This window comes from Bos taurus, chromosome 5, assembly GCF_002263795.3.
Source record: "Bos taurus isolate L1 Dominette 01449 registration number 42190680 breed Hereford chromosome 5, ARS-UCD2.0, whole genome shotgun sequence".
Classification (NCBI taxonomy): Eukaryota; Metazoa; Chordata; class Mammalia; order Artiodactyla; family Bovidae; genus Bos; species Bos taurus.
In genome coordinates, this window is record NC_037332.1 from 110,424,028 (window position 1) to 110,447,055 (window position 23,028).

Here is a 23,028-nt window from a genome sequence, read left to right on the forward strand (position 1 = left end):
TTTACCTACTGCCCTGCTCCAAGTAGTAGCCACTTCATTCCTGCCCAATACCCCCAGGGTAGCCCCACCTTTGCAAGAAGAGCCTCAGAGTAAACATCACGTTTATTTTGGACATTCAAATTTACAAAAACAAAAAGTAACAAAAACCATGACATAGCATACACACACGCGCGCGCGCACACACATACACACACATGTTGCATCTCATGTCACTTTATGTACAAAATCAGGCGGGATCAGGGAGGCGGGTTGCCAGTAGGATGCACTAATTTCACAGAGTCTGACAGCTTGACATGCTCATTCACTGCTCAGCCTGGGCCCACGTGAGCCTCTTCCCCACCCAGCAGGGTCAGGGGCCAGGGGGACGGGTTTGGAGTGGCAGGCAGTTGGGACAAAGACGGTTAAGAGAATGATTCCATCTTTTGGGGGTGGGCTGTGTCCCTTCCCCGGTTTGGTCAGAGCAAGGATGCTGGGAAACACAGTGAAGAGGGGACCCATTTGAGGGGGGGGCTAGGACCGCTGCATCATGGAGCGAGCACTGAATGCAGAGTCAGAATGCTGGGTTCAGGTCTCCCAGTATTCCGGCTGGGTAACCCCAAAGACTGCTCATCCTCCCTGGGCCCTGGCATCTTCATCTGTAAAAAGAGGGCTTCGGAGCCCTTCCTGTCCACGCCTGCGGTCCCAGGTCTTGCACAGATGTGGCAAGGTGATCGGCCTCTTGGGATGTTGGTTAGGGGCGCCATGTGCCACAAGGTGGGAAAATCTGGCAGATAAGAGCTGTGAAGCACCTGGCGCAGGGCTGGGCCCAAAGCAGGGGTTTGAGAAGGGTCAGCTCTCTCCCCTTTGCAGCCTGGGACTCTTGGGAGACACCCAGCTTCCTCTCCCTTCAGCTGTCCTGGAAACTCCAGCCAGTGAGAGAAGGGCTGGGCTGTGAGCACCCCTCACAGGGACGTGCTCCCTGAAGGGGCTAAGAACCCTCCCTTGGACTCACTCAAGGGGACTCTGGCCCAGGGGCCAGTCCATCCCTCACCTCTGTGTTCCTCTGGGTCAGGGTAAACAGGCTCAGGAGCAGTAGATAGCCAAACCCCACTCCACAGGCAATGGTAGCGCCTGTCCCCTCAGGCTGAAGGGTGGGCCCTGGATGTCACTGGCTTTGAATGCTGGGTTCCATCACTTGTGGGTTGATTGACATGGGCAGGTTACTTAACCTCTCTGGGCCTCCATTTCTCTACTTGTACAATGGGACTAAGAACAGTCCTACTTAGAACTGTTGTGAGGGTGAATGAGTTGATCCCTGTGAGGTGCCCAGCATGGCAAGGTTACAAGGGTGTAACAGACATGGGTCCAGACTCATTTTCAGCTGGGAGTAGCTCGAGGATGCAGCTGAGCACCTCTCTCCTCCCCATCTTTTTGGCTGTGCCTGGAAGTAGCTGAAGGTCAAAGCTGGAGTCCAAACAACAGGCATTCAGCAAAGAAGGATAATCAGTAGACGGAGGAGTGGGGACTTAGGACATTCATCATTCTGGAATGTAAATAGGTACCCAGGCCACTCACCGATGGCCCAGACTCAGAGCCTACATGGCAACATCTCTGGTTTTGTTCCTGTTCCCTCTGGAGGGCTGACCAGGGTGATTCAGCACAGGTCAGAAGTCTCATGATCACCATGACAAAGCATAAAGGACTTGGGATAATGTTTCTGGGTGGGCTCGAGTGACCAAACAAGTTCTATCACCTCGTTCCTAAGATTCTTTCTTTCCCCTCAAGGCCTCCACAAAAGCTGCTCCCTCAAAGACAATACCATAAACCCAATAAAGCCCAGTGTTTCTGAAATCTAAATTCCAAATTTCACCGTCACCCCAGCAACAGCGTATGTCATCATGAGATGCTTGACCCAGCAGCGGGGCTGATGTCATTGGCTGTTACCAGGGCAACTAGATATCGGCAGGTTCTGGCTAAAGCGCGCCATCCCTCCTTCTAGGGGGAGTTGGGCTGGAAGTGGTGAATGGTCTATTTGCGCTCTTGAAATGGAAACGAGGATCTGGGGGCTGGAAGCAACAAGTCTTGGAAAAGCCTCCATGGCCCTGCGCCCCACAGTCTGTAGCTCGGGCATCGTGCCTCAGGCTAAGTGGATGTGGGGAGCAGAGACAGGGAACTAAAGGAACAAAACGCCACCAGTGTCCATCTGACTTAAGTAGCCAACATCTGTCCAGACACCCGGTAGGTAACTGGGGAGGGACCCCAGTGTTCTCAGCTCCATTCCTGCCAGAGTGCCGGGAGATCACACTTCTCCCACCCTACCTTCCAGGGATCGGGGGTGGGATGTCTGTATGTTTCATACAGGAAAGTGGTCCAGTGTTGGAAAGCATTGTTGGAATGTTGGAAAGCATTCTGACCCCTCAAATGTCCATCCTGTTAGGTTTAGGCTGGACTCAAAAGACTCTCACAGGCAAGAAGTATGGTGTGGGGGAAAGAGCACTGGCTTCTAGTCCTGGCTCAGCTCCATTGAGCTGTGTGATCCTGTGCAAGTCACTTGCCCTCTCTGAGCTCCTCCTCATATGAGCAACAAGAGGTCAGACTGGGGTGGCTTTTCTCAGCTCTGATATTCTTCCATTGTCTTGGGGGAGCCGGTGGGGACTCAAGGGTAGGGCCCAGGTTAGCCACCAGCCCTTTGAAACACTCAGATGGGCAAGGGTGTCAGGCTGGGGGTGATCCAGAAGAGCTGACCTTAATCTGTGTATGAGTTTGGTCTGCCTTGACCCTTCCCCTTGCCCTTGACTCTCTGGAGCCAGCTGCTGACCCTGACCCATGCCTAGCCAGATCCCATCTGCTGCCCAGTCCCAGGGCCTGCCCCTGCTATGCACCTTGACATCTAGGTAGGTTCTCAGGCTTGTCCCACCCTATCCACCTGGAATCACAGACCATCCTACTTTTGATCTGGAGACCTCTCAGAAATGACCAAAGCTCACAAATGAGGATCGCCAGCCAGGGGAGAGTAGGGACTGACAGCAGACTACACAGCAGGCTGGCAGCAGAGACCAGGAACCAGGGGCTCCTTCTTCTCATCCAGAGCTCTGCACGCCACTCCGTGCTTCTCCTTGCCCTCTCTGCTTCTTTCCTTCCCCAAAGGCTGCAGGGCCATGCAGAGCAGATCAGTACTGTGGCTCTGCCAGAGCCTGGGTCTCCTGGGGCACATGCCTCTGTCCCACGCTGTCCCCAGCCCAGGCTCAAGTGTTCCATGCCCTGTTCTGGTCACAGAAGGGGCAAGGTGACCATGCCAGTGGACGCAGCCATGGTGGGCCTCCTGAGATCTTGGTCCCCAACCTCCAGGCTGGAGCTGGGAAGGGAATGTCCTGGAAATTGAGGTGGGGCTGGGCCAGGCATGGAACCAACATTCAAAGCAACCATTCAGCACACAAAGAAACAAGGAAAGAGGAGGAAGAAAGGGTGCAGGTGGGGGCAGGGGTTGGGGGGGAGAAGCTTCACCAAGATTCCCCTGCCCGTGACTGGCAGCTGGTGGAAAGATGGAAGGGGGTGAGTCTGAGTCTCCAGTGTGGTTCTGTCATTCCCTCTCAGCTGGGGGACAGCTTCACAGCCCAAGATGGCCCTGAAGAGGAAGGGGGCACGCCTGCCTCACGGAGGAAAGGGGACAGATAACCATCCCTGCCACTGAGACAGTGGGCCCTTCGCCTGTACACAGCCCCATGGATGGTGCTGTGAGATCAGTGGAATCAGCTGTGGTTGATGCGTAAGGGGACATGGGGTGAGATATGGCTCCACTCTAATGCCAGCGGTGGGGCAAGAGTCATGGGTACTGCGATGCACCCCCTGCCAGGCCCTGGACTCACCCCAGGCTTGACCTTTTGACTCAAGCTGCTTGTCCCCATTCAAGTGGGTTCAGGGGACAGCCATCAAGGGCAGGGCGTTCTGGAGGTGTGGGTACAGGTGGGGGAAACGGGAGGCATGGCCAGGAGTGGGGCAAAGAAGGAGACCAGTGCATGTGTGGGTAGGCTAAGGAGGGAATGTGCTCCCGCCCCGGAAGGTCCCCGAATTTGCAGGCAAGGGAGGGGCCCCTGGACGAGGTGGCCCCTCATGCCTTGGCCCTGCCTTTACAGACATCAAAGGCGGCCTTCGTTGCACCCCCAAAGGCCTCCACTAGCTTGTCCTCCCATGGGAGGATGTTGCCCAGCAGTGGCCCCGTACAGTTGGCAATGCCCAGGACCTGGGCTGGTGTCAGGGCGTGGTCCCAGAGGTTAAACTGGGCAATGTCACCCACGAAGGCCTGGGTGGCATCAAACCGGCCGCCTAGGGTATCCTGGACCAAAAGAGCAGAAAGAAACAAGAAAGACATGGAGTGAGGGAGAGAAAAGATACGCAGGTGCTCAGTGAGTCAAAACTCCGTCCTTGCTGAAGCCCCGCCCCCTCTAGGTTCTAGCCCCGCCCCAAGGTCCTGGTCCCGCCCCAAGGTTCTAGCCCCGCCCCAAGGTCCTAGTCCCGCCCCAAGGTTCTGGCCCTGCCCCTTGGGCCGGTCTCGCTCAGTCTGCCCATCTGCAGAATGGCTGGGTCAGACTGAGTGCTCACTTCTGTGCTCTCAGGGACCCTCCGCCTACCCCTCCTCCTGAGGCGCCTGGAGTGGGTGGGATATCTAGTTGCATCCCACCCTGACCCTTACCTGCTCCTGGCCCAGGATAAGGATCCCATGAGGCTTGATGGGGTGCCAGGCAGCCAGGTTCTCACCAGAGCCCCGCAGCTCTCCATCCTGGTAGGCAGACCACAGGCCATCCCTTGTAGTCCAGGCGATGCAGATGTGGTGCCAGCCATTGTCCTTCAGGCTCAGGGGCAACTGGGCCACCTGGAAACAGGTCCCCCAGCCCCGGGTCAGAGGTGCCACAAGCCCCAAGGCTGAAGCAGTGGGATGGGGGATGGGGAGACCAGTGACCCTCCTTCCAGGGTCTGACCCAAGATCTGACCCTGCCTGTCCTCCCTGCCCAGTGTCTTTCCAGCCACTCTTTCCTCTTTCCCCACAATGTAGCAATATCATCAGGCACTTCACTCAGATCACAAGGGACTACTCAGTGTTGGGTTTTGGTTGTTTCTAGGTAGTTTATTCACTCTCTGACAGGCCTGTAAGGTCACGCTGGGTGGGAGTTGTATCTCACAAGCCTCCCTTCCCTGAATATCTCACATAGTGCCCAGCACACAGCTGGGCTCAAGAAGTGTTGGGAATGATGGAACAAGCCTTGTACTTGGAGGCCGAGCACTGTCAACCACAACGCCCTGTGGGACCCTGGGGAGGTTGGTCTTTCCTCCATGGGCCTCAGTCTCCTCATCCATAAAGTCAGGGGCTTGGGCAAAGGATGGCAAATATGCAGCCACCTCTGCCTCCTACTCCACCCAAGGCAGACATGGCTAATCAATCATGAGCCTAGACTCACCCTCGGAATCTTTCTCATCGCAGTGCTTTTGGAAGGCACTGCTGATTGATTGGAGTTGGCCTGTGAGATGAAAGGTACTTGCTGCTTGTGGATTTGGGGCTCCCAAAGGGCTCTTTCATCTCCTAGGTTCTCTGAGATCACAATTTATTACAATGTTCTCCGAGGCCTACTTGATGCCAGGCCTTGTTCTGGACACCGGGGGATATGGATCCGGTCCTAAAATGAGCTGAGTCTGCACAGGAGGGGAGGACTTCAGGGACAATATCACAAGCCAGAGTAACATAGGGGCCATGTGGGAGACACAGAAGCCGTGAAGGCCCAGAGGCAGAGAGGAGTGTGGGAACAGAAGATGTGAAATCTAAACACATCTGGAAGTATAATGAACTCTGGAAATTCCACTGTAAGGCAAACCAAGGTTGGGGGAAGGGTCGGTTTGCACAGCAGGGGCAAGGGATTAGAGGCTGGAATAAAATGAGAACTGTGAGTAGTTTGTGAGGCTGGTAATCAAAAGGCACCAGAATGTCAGGAAATTGGGCTGCCTTGTGCCCTGTCCAGGGTGCTGAATTCCTTCTATTATACTAGAAGTGACTACTACCATGGGCAGAGCCAAGGATGGCATCAGGGGGGTTATGAAGGGGAACTGGGTAGCACGATCTAGATGTCATCCAGCTACTCTCTGATGGACTTAGAGGGTAAGTGTGTACTGGGCCACAAGGGAAATTCATTGTCCCCTGGGCCTATCTCTTTCCTCCTCCTCCAGGACACCATGAAAGGCACCTCCTGCTGAGCAGGGTTCTGCTGTCAGCCACTCCCAGCAGCTCTGTGTGCCTGTGGGCTGGTCACAAGTGGGTGCAATATATGTTCTCTGCATTTCCAAGGGCATCTCAAAAGACCAGCATGCCATCAAGACCCAAAGCAACATGTCAGGCTGGGGAAGATATCTGTGGGGAATGGCATGATAAGATGCTCACCTTGCTTCCCCCTTAATCACCATGCCCCTGCTACATCACTCCCCCTGTCTCCCCAGCTTGTCCTGCCCTGTCCACTCCTGGGAGAGTGGTGACGGGTGGGAGTCCTGGGCATAGGGAAGATTGGTGACCCAAGGGCAGAACAGTGGAGCCCAAGACCCCCACATCACATCATCACCCCTTCACCAGCTTTGTGGCCAGGGTGCGTTATTTGCCTCCACTGAACCTCAGCTTTTCCATCTGCAAAGTGGAGATAATAGGGTGTCTACTTCCTGGGGCTGTTGGGTCAAGGATGATGATATGGGTAAAGTACTAGCACGGGACTCTGAATGATAAAAATGGGGCACGTTTATCCAAGTTTGTTAAACTCCAGGTTCTGCTTAAAGCCGTTTACATGTATTTAAGCCATTTAATTCTCACCATAACCATGTACAGTTGAGGTTATTGTTATTCCTGCTTTACAGATGAGGAAACTGAGGCACAGGGAGGGTAAGTGACTAGTCGAAGGTCACACAGTGGGATAGCAGCAGAACTAGGATTCAAATCCAGCATTCAGGCCAGAGCTTGACCATGGCACCAGCCTCCTCGCCACGTGAGGGGAGGGGCATGGGGCTGACTGCCAGGGGGAGGGGGACAAGGAATCCAGCAGCTCTTCTGCCCTTCCTTCCACCTCCCTCCCCAGAGAGGTCCTGGGACCTCATTTGCTTCTCTCTTTGTTCAGGAGAATGAGCAGGGCCCTGGGGCCCTTGAGATGCCCTGCTGTAGGAAGCACTTCCAGTCCTGCTCCCACAGCCGTCTTGCTGGGGAAGTCTCTTAATCTCCACGATCCTCACATGCTCCTCTGTAAATGGCACACCACCATTGACAGCCTCTCTTGGACAGGAGCTCTCATCCTATCAGCCCCAGGTCTGGCTTATCTTGAATTCCCAGAACCCAGCCTGGAATGGGTTCATCCACCTTGGAGGCGTTTCATGTGTGCTGATTGTGCTCAGCAGGAGAATGGAAAGGCCCTGCCCGTCTGGGACCAGCGCAGTGCAAATGCTCCTGGAAGGCTCCCCCCTGCCTCACCCCCATCCCTCCGGCTCTGCCCAGCCCCCACTCACCTTGTCATTGATCAGCAGCTCCATGGGGTCGTGGCCCGCCTCCAGCAGCACAATCTCGTTGGCCTGTCCAGGCACCGAGTAGGAGAAGGGGGTGCCCTGGCCAGTGCCGCCAGACCTGGAGCGCAGCCACATGCAGACGGTGAAGGCGTAGAGCTCCGGCAGCGCCTTCCGCACGCGGGCGTACATGTAGTTGTTGCGGATGGGAATGCTGATCTTGAAGGCATCTGGGGGACTGTAGGCTGAGGACCCTGAGCGGGGTGAGCAAGGCGAACATGGTGGGGGTCAGTGGACACGGACTGGGGAGGTGGGCAGGGCACACTCCAGAATAAGGGCTACTAGCCCCCTGGTAACCTCAACTTGTCTATAAGCCTCAAGGGTGGTCCTCACCAAGTTTAAAAGATGAAAGCTCCCTGAGAGTTCACAAGTCCTAAATTCCTATTTTTCAGATGAGGAAAATGAGGCCTGGTGAGAGGAAGTGAACTTTGAAGGTCACGGAGCAAGCCAGTGACAGCTGAGGACCGCGGAGCCAGGGTTCCTCACGCTCACACCTGTACAATGTCCACATGCCATGATTTTATGACCCTTGTGCTGCCAGGCCCAGGTGTTATAAAATGACAACATTTTGATGGCAAAGGTACTCCTGTGGGGGGTGGTTAAGTGCAGGGGCTTTAGAGTCAGACCTGATTTAAGGTCTAGCTTCACCACTTACTCGCTGTGTGACCTTGGGCAAGTCACTTGACCTCTCTGAGCCTTATTTTCCTTATTTATTTATAAATATTTGCTTATACTCATTTATAAATATAATAATTTAATAATTATAATAAAATAAATATTATAAAATTTATTTATTTATTTATAGCCTTATTTATTATTAGGGGATAATAAACAGAGCCACCCCTGTATGGTCTGTGAAGGTTAAACCAGCTGGCGTATCAAGTACTTAGCCCACTCCCAGAATACAGTGGGTGAAAATGAGCCGGAAAATGCTAACTGGTAATGCTGACAAAACATCCCAATCATTCTCTCTCAGACTCTTCCCACCAACCTATCTAGCTTTAACCTCTGGGAAACGTTTTCTGAGTGAATCTGCCACCCTGAGGACCATCCGAGGACCAAGGATACCCTCGCCCACCATGCCCTCTGTGGGGCCTAGGACCCACCATGCTCCAGTTCGGCTACACGGTCCTGCAGGGCGTCCAGCTCCTTCTCTACCTCCTGCCGCTGCTGCTGGCTGCTGTGACCAAGGGCCATGCGTTCCTTCTCCAGCGCCAGCACCTTGGCCAGCAACTGCCCCTCCAGCTCGTCCATCTTGGAGTGCAGGGCAGTGGGCACCACGGGCGCGGGGGCTGGGGCAGCTGAGAAGTTCACTCGGGCTGGAAGCTCCTGCTGCTCACGGACAGAGAAAGGGACATTCGAAGTCAGTCAGAGGGAGGATGGAAAGAGACAAAGTCCCAGAGATGTCCACTAGCCCTGCTTGAGTGACCCCTGTTGAGCCTCAGCTTCCCCATACGTAGAATGGGACGGCAATGCCTGCTTTGAGGCAGTGAATGTGCACTGGGTGTGCAGCAGCAGGCTGTCTCCAGTGCTGGTGTGTGACGGGAGTGGACAGCAGGCTGGCTCCTGTCCTCGGGACATCTCAGCCTATGGGGCTCAGCAGTGGAGAGCTGCAAAAGTCCCCCAGAGGGTCCGACATGCAATTGGGGTTGAAAGCCACTGCCGAGCACTTCATCACTGGAAGGCAGCACCTTGATGGGTCCTTGAAGAGGTGGGCTATCCTGATCCTCACTTACTCACATGCCAAACTTCTCCAAGATGGTTCAAGACTCTGTGTGGGTGCTGGGCAGACCCAGGGGCACAAACCAGGGGGCTTCTGGAATAGGGCTCCAGTGCTGCTGTGATGGGTGGTTAAGGTCACAGACTCCAGAGGCAGGCAGCCCAGGGCTCAAATCCAGCTCAAGAACCAACCTGCTGTGCAGCCTGAGGCAAATGCCTCCATCTCTCTGAACCCTTGCTTCCTCTCAGGCAATGTGGCACAACTGTGACTATTTAGAAGGGTTGTGGGGATGATTAGGTGGTAAATGCCTGTGAGCAGAGGCTGTTTACTCTGCTGTCTAGAGCAGGGTGTTCGAGGGTGGTCTAAGACACCCCCATCCCACCCAGGATGAGGACAAAGTGTCTTAGGGTCCTCCTTTGGCCCACCTTAAGACCCCCGTGGGAAGGAGAATTGGGACAGAAGCCAGGGGGTCTTTCCTTTCCCCTCCCCTGCTGGAGGAAACCCCTTCTGGGGTGGAGGAAGGCAGCTGAGGCCACAAGTCCTGATGCTGGGAAGGGACAGTCTCTGGTAGACACGTCATGGGAAGACGAGTAGGAAATGAATAATTCATTGAGCTTCTAGGAGCCAAATTAGACAAGCTTTGTCTGCTCTCCCCTCCTCCATGCTCCCTACTGACAGCCCGATGCTTCCTCACTGTCCAGGGGCCCTGCTGGCTCCCAGTTCACCTGCCCTGGGCCCCGACCACAGGCTTAGCCCCAGACCTGAGCTCACTGAATTCTCATGATTCCTTCACCGGGCAGATATTCCCTGAGCCCCTACTGTGGGCCAAACAGAAAACCAGGAGCACAACCAAGCATTCCCTGAGCACCCTGTGCCTACAGGGACGGCCCCACAGCTCAGGGGCAAGCACAAGAGACCCCGGTCAGATTCACTGGCCCAGCTCTGACCTTGTCAGTCATTTGCTGTGTGACACTGGGTAAGTCCCTTAACCTCTCTGAGCTCTTTTTTTTCCTAGCCCTGTGATGAGAGGATAAATGTGTCCCCTGCTTCAAAGTGCTGGGGGTGGGGAGGGCAGTGCAGGCAAAGCGTCACTGCCACACTCAGCACCAGAGAGAAGGGAGCTGCCGCCACAGACAGTGACGGGACCACGCACTTGGTTCCACCACTCCACCCTGAGACAGAGGGCAGGTGGGTTAATGTCTCTGGGGTCATTTTTCCTCCTCTGTAAAGTGGGGACTTGGAATGTTGGACTTGCAGGCCTGTGGTCAGGATTAAAAGATGGCGCATAGTGGGAGCTCCAGCTTGACTTGGCGTGGCCACCTGTATGCCCTGCAGTGTCCCACGTCGGAGGGCACAGCCATCCACCTATGCAGACGCCTGCTTGGCCCACCAGGTGGGGAGCCCAGGTGAGGGGGGCGGGGCATGGATGGATGAACTGCTCAGTACACATGGCCCACTCTATTACACGAATCTTCACTGTCCACCCTCTGGAGGGCTCCTTGGAACTCCCCAGGTGCCCACGAATCCTGACTCTGGTGCTGACTAAACACAAAGCCTCAGTTTCCCCTTCTATAAAATAGGGACAACCGGCCCCACTCTGCCCATCTGCAAGACAGATGTAAGGATGAAACAGTGGAAGTAACAGATCCTTGTGGACTGTAAAAGCAGGATGCATGGGACTTCCCTGGCAGTCCAGTGGTTTAAGACCCCATGCTTCCACTTCAGGGGCCCTGGGTTCGACCCCTGGTCAGGGAATGAAGAGCCTGCACACTGTGCAGTGTGGCCAAAGAAGAAAAAACAATGCAAACTGTGAGGCTTGAATACATCAGCTGACGGGGAGCTTGCTACCTCCAGAATCTTTCCTTGACCACAGACAGCTCATGGAGTGACAGGGCCAGCCACCCACTGTATCTGAGGCAGTGGGACTTCCGGGAAACCTTAGGCTGAGGCAATTAGCTCATGAAGTGCCATCTACATCAGCACTGGAAGGGCCGGGGCCGGGTCTCCTGGAATGGGCCCCCTTCTAGCCTCACTGTCCCTACATCCACTGGGCCTCCTTGGGCATGAGGGGCACACCTCTGAAGGAGGTCTCCCCTCGGTACTTTGCAGGTAATTTTTCATGAATCCTCACAGCCAACTCGTTTTGATTGGCACTCTTAGTGTCCCCATTTCACAGATGGGGAAACTGAGACGTCCTTCTGAGGGGATAAGCAAAGCTGACCCCTCTGGAGCCAAAGCCTTCTCTCTCTCCCACAAAGCGTCCTCCTCCTTCAGAGGGAGAAAGACCTGCCAGGAAGGAACAGGACGTCAAGTGCTATTTACACAGATGCCGTTGCGAGGAGACACGGCACAGGCCGAGGGAGGTGGGCACACAAGCTGTTCTTTTGTCAGAGCCGCCAGCTCTGCCACCGGCAGGAAGGCCAGGGAGGAGGTGGGCTCACCGGATCCCATGTGGCCCCCTCCCCACCCTGATGTCTGCATCAGAAGAACATGACTCCCCCCACTTACCCATCTGTTGCGGGCACAGGCTGTGACGCGTGGGCTCTGGGCCTGATGCCAAGTGGGCCCCCAGCCCAAGATGGTGGGGAGACAACGCCATCACCCCACGCGGGTCCTGATGGGGGCTCGGAACCCACACTTGTCGTGCTGGGAGTCCGGGGTGGGGTTTGGTGGAAGTACGTGGGGCCTGGAGCCAGAGCCCAGGGTTCCGGTCCAACTCAGCTAACGTGCTGGGCTCATTAGCACTCGGTAACAAGATGCTAACGGAGGCAGCTGTCCTCACTGCCGCGCGCCGCGTGCCAAGTCCTGCACTCCGGAAGTACTGTGCAAACATTCCACAAGCCCTCTCAACTATCTGGGGAATTAAGGAGGGCTGCTTTTCAGAGGAGAGAGCAGAGGCTCAGAGAGGTGAAGTCATCTGCCTGAGGGCACACACTGCCAAGTCACAGAGCCAGGACCTCAGTTCAGTCCCTTCTGACTCCAGAGCCCCTTCTCCTTCTTTGGTCCTGCCTGAAAGTCTGGGTCTCAGTTTGTCGGTCTGCCAAATGGGCACATTGCCAGCTGTCCTGCCTGCCTCGAGGACCAGCAGAAGAGGTTTCAGTGGCCGTGAGAAGGCTGGGACGATCTGGCAGGTGGTGCCAGATCCTGGTGTGGGGCAGCTTTGTAGAGGGGCTTGGATAGAGGGACCTGCCTAAGTGGGGGAGCTCTGGTGCTGGGAGGGCGTGGGGAAGACCTTGCCACCTTGTTCCCAGGTGGGGTCTACTCCTTTCCTATGAGGGGCAGCGGGAAGGTGCCGGTTTTCATGGTCAAGGCTCCACCCTCTGCACAGTTCCCCTCCGCGCAGAGAGCACAGGGCCCAGCTCCAGGCACAGGAGGGCAGAGAGCAGGCTTGGTGGCTGTGGTGTGGGTCAGGCCACCTATCTCCCATACGGGCTCATCCCCAAGTCCTGTGTGAGTCTGCCCCAGCTCACACCCAGGCTCCATCAGCCCAGTGACCTTGTTGTGGAAAGCCTCCCTGCCTCAGTTTCCTCATCAGCAAAAAGGGCACAAAAATAATAGCTCATAGCACTGCAGTGAGAAATGTTAACAGATATAATGCCCTTAGAGTTGGCAAATGACAGGTATGTGTCAGCTATTATTATGATTATTACTAACACTCCTTAAACATCTCTTAAAGGAGCCCATCCTCCTCCACCTTCAACCATTGATGTTTTTGTTTAATCATTATATTGAGGGAAAAAAGCAAGTTACAGAAGAACAGTTGGATATCATTCATACAAAGGTACAAAGATTCAAAGCCAGCTCATGTATTTATAAAAGCATAAAGAAATGCATGGAGTGATAAATACAAATTCAGGACAGCGGTGACCCTCTCTTGGGGCTGGGACAGGAGAGGCCCTCAGGGGCATCAGCCAGTTGCAACTGTCCTGGGTCTTGAGCGTCAGTGGGGACTTGGATGGTCGTCTTTACACTTTAGTGCATGTCTTGTTTTAAAAAGTTGTTTTGGCTGTGCTGTGTATGGTGTGGTTGTACCTTAATTCCCCGACCAGGGATTGAACCCACACCCCCTGCCTTGGAAGGCAGAGTCTCAACCACTGGACTGCCAGAGAAGTCCCCAGTAATTTTCTTTTAAAAAATGGCGGGGGGGGGGAGATCCAAAAGCAGAGTTTTGAGGGTAGAATCTTAACCACAGCCTCACTCAGCTCCTTCATCCTCCCCCACAACCCCAGTCCAGACCACCGTCCCCAGGCTCCTACTCTGGCCTTTCTCCACACAGCAGCCAAAAAGGCAGGCAGCTCAATGCAAATCCAACCACGCTGCTTACACCCTTCGGTAGTCCTCCTCTCCCACCCTCGATACCCTGCCCCTCTACTCTCAGCCCTTACTACACACCCCTAGAGGCTACCCTTCACTCCAACTGAAAAGCCCAGCTGTCCCTAACTCCCTCTCACCCCTGGGCCTCCGCACATGCTGTTCCTTCTGCCAAGAACACTCTTCCCGCCCCCATTCCACCTCCTCTGGCCAGTGCCTCCTCACCCTCACCAGATGGCAGCTTCCTGACGCCTCAGCCAAGATGCTCCAGAGGGAGAGGGAACGAGGGTATCTCTGGAGGGACTGCAAGTCCTCACTCTGTTCATTCATTCATTCATCTGTACCCATGTGCTGTGGCAACACGATGCACAGGCACCAGCATGACTCTCAGGTCAGACAAGCCTCCCCACTGACTGGATCTGTGGCCCTGGGCAAGCTGTTCAACTCCTCTGATCCTCAGTTTCCTCAACTGTAAAATGGGAATACTAATATCTACATCTTAGGATATATGTAATGACAAAAATGACAAAATATGTAAAGCCTGGTATATAAAAATGGCTGATAGAGAGTCATAACCATTATTATTACTTCCTATTATTGAGAGGCAGGAGAGCATGAAAGTGAAAAAAGTGTCAGTCGTTCAGTCATGTCCGACTCTCTGCGATGACATGGACCTAGGCTGGCCGGGCTCCTCCGTCCATGGAATTTTCCAGGCAAGAATACTGGAATGGGTTGCCACTTCCTTCTCCAAGGGATCTTCCCAGCCTAGGGATCGAACCCGAGTCTCCCACATTGCAGGCAGATTCTTTACCATCTAAGCCACCAAGAAGAGCATAGTGAGTAGTAACTGAGTGGGATGTGGGCCAGGGAGCCAGACTGCTTAGGACTGAAATCCCAGCTGAGTGACCTGGCCAAGGTTCTTAACCTCTATGAGCCTTGGTTTCCTCATCTGTGAAATGGGGAGAGTAACAATCCCCTGGTTCTTGTGGGACTAAATTGTAAGGCTCTCAGAACAGGCTGGCAGAGAGGGTGAGGTGAGTCGAGGGAAGGTCTTTCAGAGGGGGCGTCCTGCTCCCCACTTCCTCCCCAGGAGCCCGCCTGGCAGGCTTCTCTGTCTCCATCTCACCCTGGCAGGGGAGGGGCAGGAGAGCAGGTGGCAGAGGCCAGACCGATCTTTGTCCTGGTCCCCACTGCCACTTTGCAGTTGGAATGGAAAACAGATAAATGGACCTCTGTACACTGAGGGTACAAGTCATGGCAGTCGGCATGCAGGAGGGGAGGTCGGGAGAAGGGGGAGCAGTTCTGTGAGGGTCTGTCCACACACCCTCCTCTGAGGCCTCAGAGCAAGCGACTAGACACGCCAACCCCAAGCCCCTTTCCCCTCCCTTCACATACTCCCCATCAAGCTGCCACAAAATCCCTTCCTGGCCCTGCCTGCCCACATACCTTCTGGGCCCTGGGCCAAAATCTGCAGCAGAGACTGAGGACCCCACCCTCAGCCCATTTTCATGGAAAATCCTAGCTGTCATCTTGGCTCAGCATTCAACATGCTGTGTGGCCTTGGGCAAGTCACTCAGCCTCTCTGAGCCTCAGCTTCCCCTGGAGTCAAATGTGGGGTGGGCGGGGGCACCTAAGAGCTTCCACTTCGGGTTGGCTGCCTCAATCCCTGTCTCAAGTTCTGTGGGGATCAAGTGTCTGACTGTCCTGGGGAAACCCAATGGCCTTGTCACTCGGGGGGTGGGGTGTACCAGCCCCTGACCTCGGTCCACCTCCCACAGGCAAGGACTTCACAAAATGGCCAATAAACATAAGAAAAGGTGCTCAACATCATGAGTCATCAGAGAAATACAAATTGAAACCACGATGAGTCCACTACACACCCACCAGAATGGGGAGTGTCTTTAAAATGACCACAGCAAGGTTGACAAGTTTCACACCAGGTGGGCGTGCGAACGCTTAGATGCCACTTTGGAAAAGCGTTTGGCAGAGCCTCCTAGAGCTAAATATATGCCTCTCCTGGAACCCAAGCATCCCACTCCTGGGGATACATCCAGGAGAAATGAGGACTTTTAGCCAACCAGGGATATCACAAGGACATTCACAGGAGCTTGATTTGTAATAATCCCAAGCCAGAAACAACCCAAACGTCCTTCCATCAGAGAATGGGTAAGTAAGGTGTTTCCACACGCTGACACACTACACAGCAGTGAAAAGTAAACCACTGACACACATACACCATGACTGAAGGTCAACGTGCAGCGAGGACACCAGACATGAAGGGCTGCAGCTTGTCTGAGTCGACCTGAGGGAAGTTCAAACACAGAGAAGACTGATCTACAGCGATGAAAACTGGAATCGTGCTACCTCTGGGGAAGCCTGGACTTTGGGGTCACAAAGGAGCCTTCTAGGGTGCTGGCAATGTCCTGATTCTTATTTGGATGGTGCTTCATCGGTGTGCCCATACATATATTTTCATGCAGCTGTACATTTAAGATCTGCGTCTTTTTCACAGACAGAGAGAACTGACTTGTGGACACGGTGGGGGAAGGAGAGGGTGGGATGAACTGAGAGAGTAGCATGGAAATATATATACTACCATGTGTAAAATGGATAGCCAGTGGGGATTTACTGTGTGACTCAGGGAGCTCAAACTGGTGCTCTGTGACAACCTAGAGGGGTGGGGTGGGGGGGAAGGTGGGAGGGAAGTTCAAGATGGAGGCGACATATGTATACTTATGGCTGATTCATGTTGATGTATGGCAGAGACCAAGAGAATATGGTAAAGTAATTATCCTCCAGTTAAAAATAAATACATTAAAAAATTTTGTGTCTTTTTAAAGTATGATATGTGAGTTCTTAAATATCTTGAATGTAAGATACACCTTAAAAAAAAGGGTCACACGTAAGCCCCTCCCTGTCTTCTGCCCAAGTGGCTCCTGCCAGGCTTGGAAAAGGCAGGAGGGGTCTCCTTTCTCAGGGGGAGTCCTGCCAGGGAGGAAAGGCCTCCAGGGCACAGATGACAATTCCTAATCAGGAAACATCTGCCCAAGAATTCAGAATTTGGAGCCCAAAGGGCTTGAACCACACCCAGCCCCTCCTTCTACCCATTTTACAGATGAGAAGACTGAGGCCCAGAGAGAGAAAGTGATTAAAGTCACAAGCAAGAAGAACTCAACTTTATGCCATACGGTCTTCCCATTTCAGAGAATATTTAGAGCTGCAAGGTGGTTACGGAGCATCTACTCACTGTATCATTTTACGGAGGGGAAACAGAAGCTGGGGGTAGGGAGGGCAGGTGGTGATTTAGCTCACTCTGGTTTCTCCAGAGTCTATGAGCCTCCATTTCTTTATCTGTAAGATGGGAATATGTACAGGCTGCTTCATAGGGCTGAAGACTGAATAAGCTAATATGCACTAAGTGCCTAATACATGTTACTTGTTGTTATTTATCGCTTCTGGCCTCCAGATTATCTTGCCAGCCATCAGGACAAACCTTTGAGGACTGGTCCTCATCACTCTTGCTCCAGATGCTCTGATTCAGAAATGGTCCAGGTTACTACACAAGAGGCACTTCCCTCACCCGTCTTCCTCACTCTCTTGGAGGAAGTTGAGGCCTGATCCCTCACATGGACCTAGAGTTAATGATGAAGAACAAGGACTCTGGAGCCAGACACTGACAGAGGCAAATCCAGGCTCCAATGCTGTGTCCCCTTGTGCCAGTTTCTTAACCTCTCTGAACCTTGGTTTCTTCATTTGTTAAAGGCGGATAGAATCGTACCTCCCTCATGGAAATTTTCTCAGGATTAAATGAGATAATGCTCAGCACCTGACACACGGTAAGCTCTCAGTAAATGTGAGCTCTAACTGTTATAATAGTCCAGGAACCTCTGTGACTATCATCAGGGTGCTCCTTTTCATCACTTCCACCCCAAGATGAGGAGAGGCCACTAGCTTGCCACATAGGGTTAAGAATGTGGTTTATGTCAAAGAATTGCTACTTAAATCAATTTAGAAATTCCGTTTTACACATAAATTAGTGCAAAAACATAACACTGCAACATACATACATGGCTGGTTGCCACATAAATGGCCCTTTTGGAAAGTGGTTTTTGGCCACAGCCATAAAAGTCAATATCATCTGACCCAGTAACACCACTCCTGGGAATTCAGCCTAAAGAAATAACTCAATTGACTTAAAAAGAAAAAAACAAAAAACAACTATCTGCATGAAATCGATCCTGCAATGAGCATCCAGAAGAAAAAATAATTAGAAACAACCTACATCTCCAGCAACAGGAGACAGCCGAAGGATTGATGCATGCAGGAAGCTGAGCTGGATCCAGGATCTTACAGTCATCATTAAAATGGTAATTACCAGCAACCCCAGCAACTCGGAAACAATGTCCACATTCTGATAAAGGACCAAAAGGGGGAGGGCTTCAAAAATGAATAAAATGGTGGAACTAAATGTAATTTCCCCCTCAAATCTTTTGACATTTTTTCAATTAACGACAACAACAAAGAAAAACACAAGACAAACGATTTCTCCTAAGCCCTCAAATGTGACTCCAACTTGAGGTCTGCAGGCAGAGGGTGGGCCAGAGAGACCTTTCCTCCCTTTTAGCAGTCAGTCCAGTGGGGTGGGGAAGGGGGTGATGCAGAGAGGTGGGAGGAGCAGAGGTGGGGACAGGAAAGGGACAGAGTGTAATCAGGGAGGACCCCTGGGAGGAGGTGTCCTCAGAGCAGACTTAAATGATGAGTATAGATGAGCTGGGGGTAATCTAGGCAGAAGAAGGAGGAACTGGGAGACACGTTGGAAATGAAATGGCAGGCTGGGAGCAGGCAGGAGTCTGCTATCACAGGAGAGCCCAATGGTGGGCTTAAGGAAGATCCCTGGGGTGGCCTGGAGGAGGATGGATGGAGGGGTGTGCCTGATCAGGTGGGAGACCAGCAAGGGGGCTGCTGCAAACATCCATAGAAAAATGAGGCTGACAGGGAGGAGGAGGGAGAGAAAGGAGCCAAGCATGGCTTCTCAGGGTACACCTGAGAAGCAAGTTGGCAGAGGACCTGAGTTCAGGTTGGGACATGATGAAGGGAGGGGGCTGGTGGGATGCCCACGGGGAGGTGCTCAAGAAGCAATTGGATCTCTTGATCTGAAGCTTGGAGAGAAACCTGGGCTGGGGACAAAGTTGGTTTGGGGGCACTTTAGTGGAATGGTGTTGGAAGCTTCAGGGTGTGGTTGAGTTCTGCTAGGGAGAGCAAGAGGAGGGTCTGGAGGGGTGCACATGTTAAAGGAGGAGGACCCAAGAGGGGACAGAGAAGCAGGGAGACAGGAGGGGCAGCTGAGAGGTACCTAGAAGCCCAGGGCATGGAGATTTGTAGGAGGGAATGATCTATGAGGTCAGATGTCAGAGAGGGGACCAGCAAGAGAAGGACTGAAATGTTCCTGCTCAATTTACCAATTCAATACCATGAGTATTTCCGGCAAATCAAGGTGGGAGAGACACTAGTGGTGATAAAGTAGACCCCTGAAGGGCATCCTTTTGAGGTTTCTGGATGAGAAGGGAAGAGGGAAGCTAGTCAGTGGCTGAAAGGTGCATGAATTGAGACCAGTAGTCTGATCCCGAGTCCGTTGGGCTCCAAGTCCCAGCCACTGTCAAACACCCCAAAGAGACCGGCTCTGGCTGCTGTCAGGCTCAGAAGACAGTCCTGGTGGGCAGGCACCCCCTCCATGTCCCCTGCACTCAGAAAGCAGGCATGCGTACAGGGAAGCAGGACTTCTTCCACCCAGGAGGCTGACCTGGTGCTGAACCCCAGCCACTAGGATCCCCTCAACCTCAGCGGGCTAACTGGAGGGGAGCCCACCCTGCCAAATGCACAGATGCTGGGGGAACAGGTCCAGGGCAAGCCCAGCCCTGCCAGCCCCAGACGTGGGAGGAACCACGGGAGCCATCTGGGTGTGGGGGCAGGGGCTAGGGCAGGCAAGAGGAAATTGATCGACGACCAAATTTTTTTATTTTTACATTAATAAACTCTATTTCCTAAATGGAGGATTTGTTCTCATTTTAAATTTTGGCTATTAAAAAAAATTAGTAATATTAGAACTTAATGATAAAAACAGCAGTCACTCAAATTGAGACCTCTGTGAGAAGTCTGTTAGAGGAGGTCTTCTCTGTGAGGAGGTCTCTGAACTCCAGGTTTGGAGATGGCTGTGATAGCTGCCTGGCTGTGCTCTGACACCCTGCGGGGTGGGTGCAGACACCACACAGACTTTCTGGAGGGCCACTGGGCCATGAGTAAGGCCAGGCTTCCACACCAGCATCTCCTGTGCTGCTCCGCCGGGGATTTAACTTCGAGAGCCATGGAGAGGGAAGAGTCCCTGCCTTTCCTTTCTTCCAGCCACTCTCCCCCCTTCACCAGCTGCACTCGGTTTAGGGGGAGGTAATAAAGGGGGCAGCCAGTGCTTGGGCCTCATTCTGCCCGCTCCTTCCAAGGATCCTATTCTGCTGTGAAACCCCTTCCCTGCAGTCTGGAAGTCATGGATGCTGGGAGTGGTCAGGGTCTCCTGGATGTCTGTCCTGACTAATTTGTCCAGCTCCCCCTCCAGGTGGCTCCAAATAGGTTCTCAGAGGGAGGCAGGGGTCTGGCAGCTTCAAAGGAGAAATGGCTGGTCCAGGATCACAGGACAGCCAAGGGTGGACTGCCCCTATTGGGTCCCTCATGTCTGACTCCAAGCCTGAGACAGGAACATCTGAAAAAGGTGACTGGAGGGGGAGAAACCCAGATGGGACCTACTCTCCACTCAGCCCCCAGCCCAGAGTGGCCGGCTTTCAGGCATCTTGGCAGGGCTAGAGCCATCTGAGCTTCTGCTGTCCATGTCCACGGTCCGAGCCCAGCTGGGGGCCTTAGGGGTGCAGAAGGTGAGGCGCATCCGGGTTTGGTTTATGAGACACTGTTCCCTGCGAATCTGCAGGAGAGGACGACCCCGAGTCCCTCAGACAGCCCTCCTATCTCCTGACCACAGGGGGCTGAGTGTGTGGCTGGTGCTGCTTTGGGGATGTCCGAAAGAAGGAAATGAAACGGACATTTAAAGAGGTCCTGGTACGTGCCGAGCATTTTCACGTATCTACATTTTAATCAATCCACACTACAAGTGGGCACCGTTATACCCATTTTACAGACTCAGAAACTGAGGCTTACAGAGGCGCCTGGAGGAAAAAGGATCGGGAGCGAGCTTTTCCCGCGTGCTCCCTGAGCCGCAGTGTGAGTTTCCGGTCCTACCTGACTCCTCCCTTCTCCCCTGGGAGGAAGGTCCAACCATCCCCTTTGCACAGACGGAAACCCAAGATTCAGAGACTCGACAGCCGCCCCGCGGCCCCAGGGTCCCTGAGCCGGCGGTGGCCGCGGGACCGGGGATGCCCTCGACTCCCGCGGGCGGTCCCTCCCACCCCCGGCAGGGTCCCCGACGGCGCGCGGCGCGGCGCTCACCTCTATACGGTCGATGCGGTCCCGGAGGGCGCGCACTGCATCCTCTAGCTCGAGGATGAGCGCGGGCGAGTCCCAGGGCCCGTCGGCCATGGTGTCGCGGCGGGGCCCGGCTTCCTGGAGACCGCGCGGCAGGCCGCTCTCGCAGCGGCCCAGCTTGCCGGTGAGCTCGCGGATGGTGTCCTGGTCGGCGCGGATGCGCGCCTCCTGCTGCAGCGCCGTCTGGCGCAGCTGCTCCGCCGTGCTCTGCAGCAGCAGCAGCTCCTCGCGCTCGCCCGGCGCCGCGTCCCCTGGCTCGGCCCCCGACGGGCAGGCGGCCGCCAGCGGCGTGCACAGGAAGCGGCTGAAGAGGGGTACTGGCGGCAGCGGGTGCGCGCTGGCCGCCGGCGCCCCAGGCAGAGCCGGGGGCCCGGCCGAGCCGCCCGCGCCGTGCAGCGCGCTCAGGCTGCGCTGCGGGCCCGGGGACGCGGCGGCGGCCGAGGCGTTGTCGGCGCCGCCGGGCAGCGCCCGTGCGGGGCTGGCCGCCAGGGGCACGCTGGCGATGATGCAGATGACGGCACCGAGGAACGCCAGCATGCCCGCGGCCAGCAGCACGGCCAGGAACTTCAGCGTGAGGCGGGCGGCGGGGGCGCCCGAGGCCCCCCGGCAGGCGCGGCGGCGGGGTTGGGGCGCGGGGCCCGGGCGCGCAGGGCCGAGCGGGGCCCGGGCGCAGGAGGAGCCGGAGCCGGAGCCGGAGCTGTGGCCGCGGCCGCTGCTGCCGCCGTTCTGAGCCCCGGCGGCGCGAGGAGGAGAAAGCGGCGGGCGGCGGGGAGGGGGAGCGGGGCGCGGCGGCCCCGCCCCGCCGGCTCCCCCGGGCCGGCCCTGGCCCAGCCCCGCACCCGTTCCATGCCGGGCGCCGAGTGGGGGCGCCGCCCGGGATGCGGCGAGGGCCGGGGGCGGTGCCGGGAGCCTCAGCCCGCAGCCGTCGCCTCGCAGAGGGCGGCGACCTGGTGGCCGGGCGGCGGGACTCCTGGGCGACCCCCGCCCCACCCCACCACGACTCTCTGGCCCCCTCTCCGAGCCCACCAGGCCGTCTGCTAGCTTGTGGGGAGCTTTTCTCCACGCCGGGCTCTGTGCTGAGAGAGCCAGGGGCTTGATCACAATTAAGCCTCACCGTGGACACGTTCCCAGTACAAATGAGACCCACAGGGGTCAGGTCGCTGTCCAAGGTCACGAGGCTAGTATGCGCTGGAGCAGCATTTGAGCTCAGATGCATCTGACTGGACCCAGACTATGCAATGGAGCTGGGGTGGGCCTAGGGAGAGCTAGGAAAGAGGCTAGTGTTAGAGGGGAGGGGACTGGAGATTTTGACCCAACCTCTAGTTATACTATGGCCACCCAACCGTCCTTTCCCACCCCAACCCCTTGAAAAAGCAGAGGTGACTCCCCTTCTCCCCATACAAAAAAAAAAAATTTTTTTTTTCCCTGTGATCTCAGAAGGTAGCATCTCTGAATCTTCAGGAGCACAGAACATCAAGGGTCACTGAGAAGACCCCTCTCCCACTGCAGTCTACACTGGCATGGCAAAAGCCCAGTGGGCAGGTGGACTGGGCACTGGGACAAACAAGCAGGCATGGGAGCGGGCTGTAGTGCCAGGGTGATGCAGGAAACTTTTACTGTCTCCTGTTGAAAATGTATATATACATTTTGTTGCAAATTAACTCTCAATGAAAAATGTTTTAAAAAATTCTACCATCCTTCAGAATCCAGCTCCATCTCCAATTTTCCATGAAGCATTTCCTGGCCGTGGGTTTCCAGGACTTGGAGAGTGTTCAGAAGGCTGGGATAGAGGAGAGGGGCTGTGGTTCACTGGAGGACTGGCCAAGGCCACACCCAGTTCAGTCCTGGGCCAAGGCCACACCCAGGCCTGTCTCCCTGCCAAGCCTGCATTCTTGACTTGAAGGGAAGGCCCATGG

General features: G+C 54.8%; 1 protein-coding gene across 1 annotated transcript; it reads right to left on the reverse strand.

Moving 5' to 3' along the window:
• Positions 1–84: 84 nt before the first annotated feature.
• On the reverse strand, positions 85–21,654 carry NPTXR (neuronal pentraxin receptor). The gene is made up of 5 exons (NM_001435297.1): positions 21,077–21,654; positions 8,664–8,889; positions 7,504–7,751; positions 4,670–4,849; positions 85–4,312 (listed from the first exon to the last, which is right to left on the reverse strand). The coding sequence occupies exons 1-5, from the start codon at positions 21,647–21,649 to the stop codon at positions 4,088–4,090; spliced, it is 1,452 nt and encodes a 483-aa protein (NP_001422226.1). The 5' UTR covers positions 21,650–21,654; the 3' UTR covers positions 85–4,087.
• Positions 21,655–23,028: the final 1,374 nt, after the last annotated feature.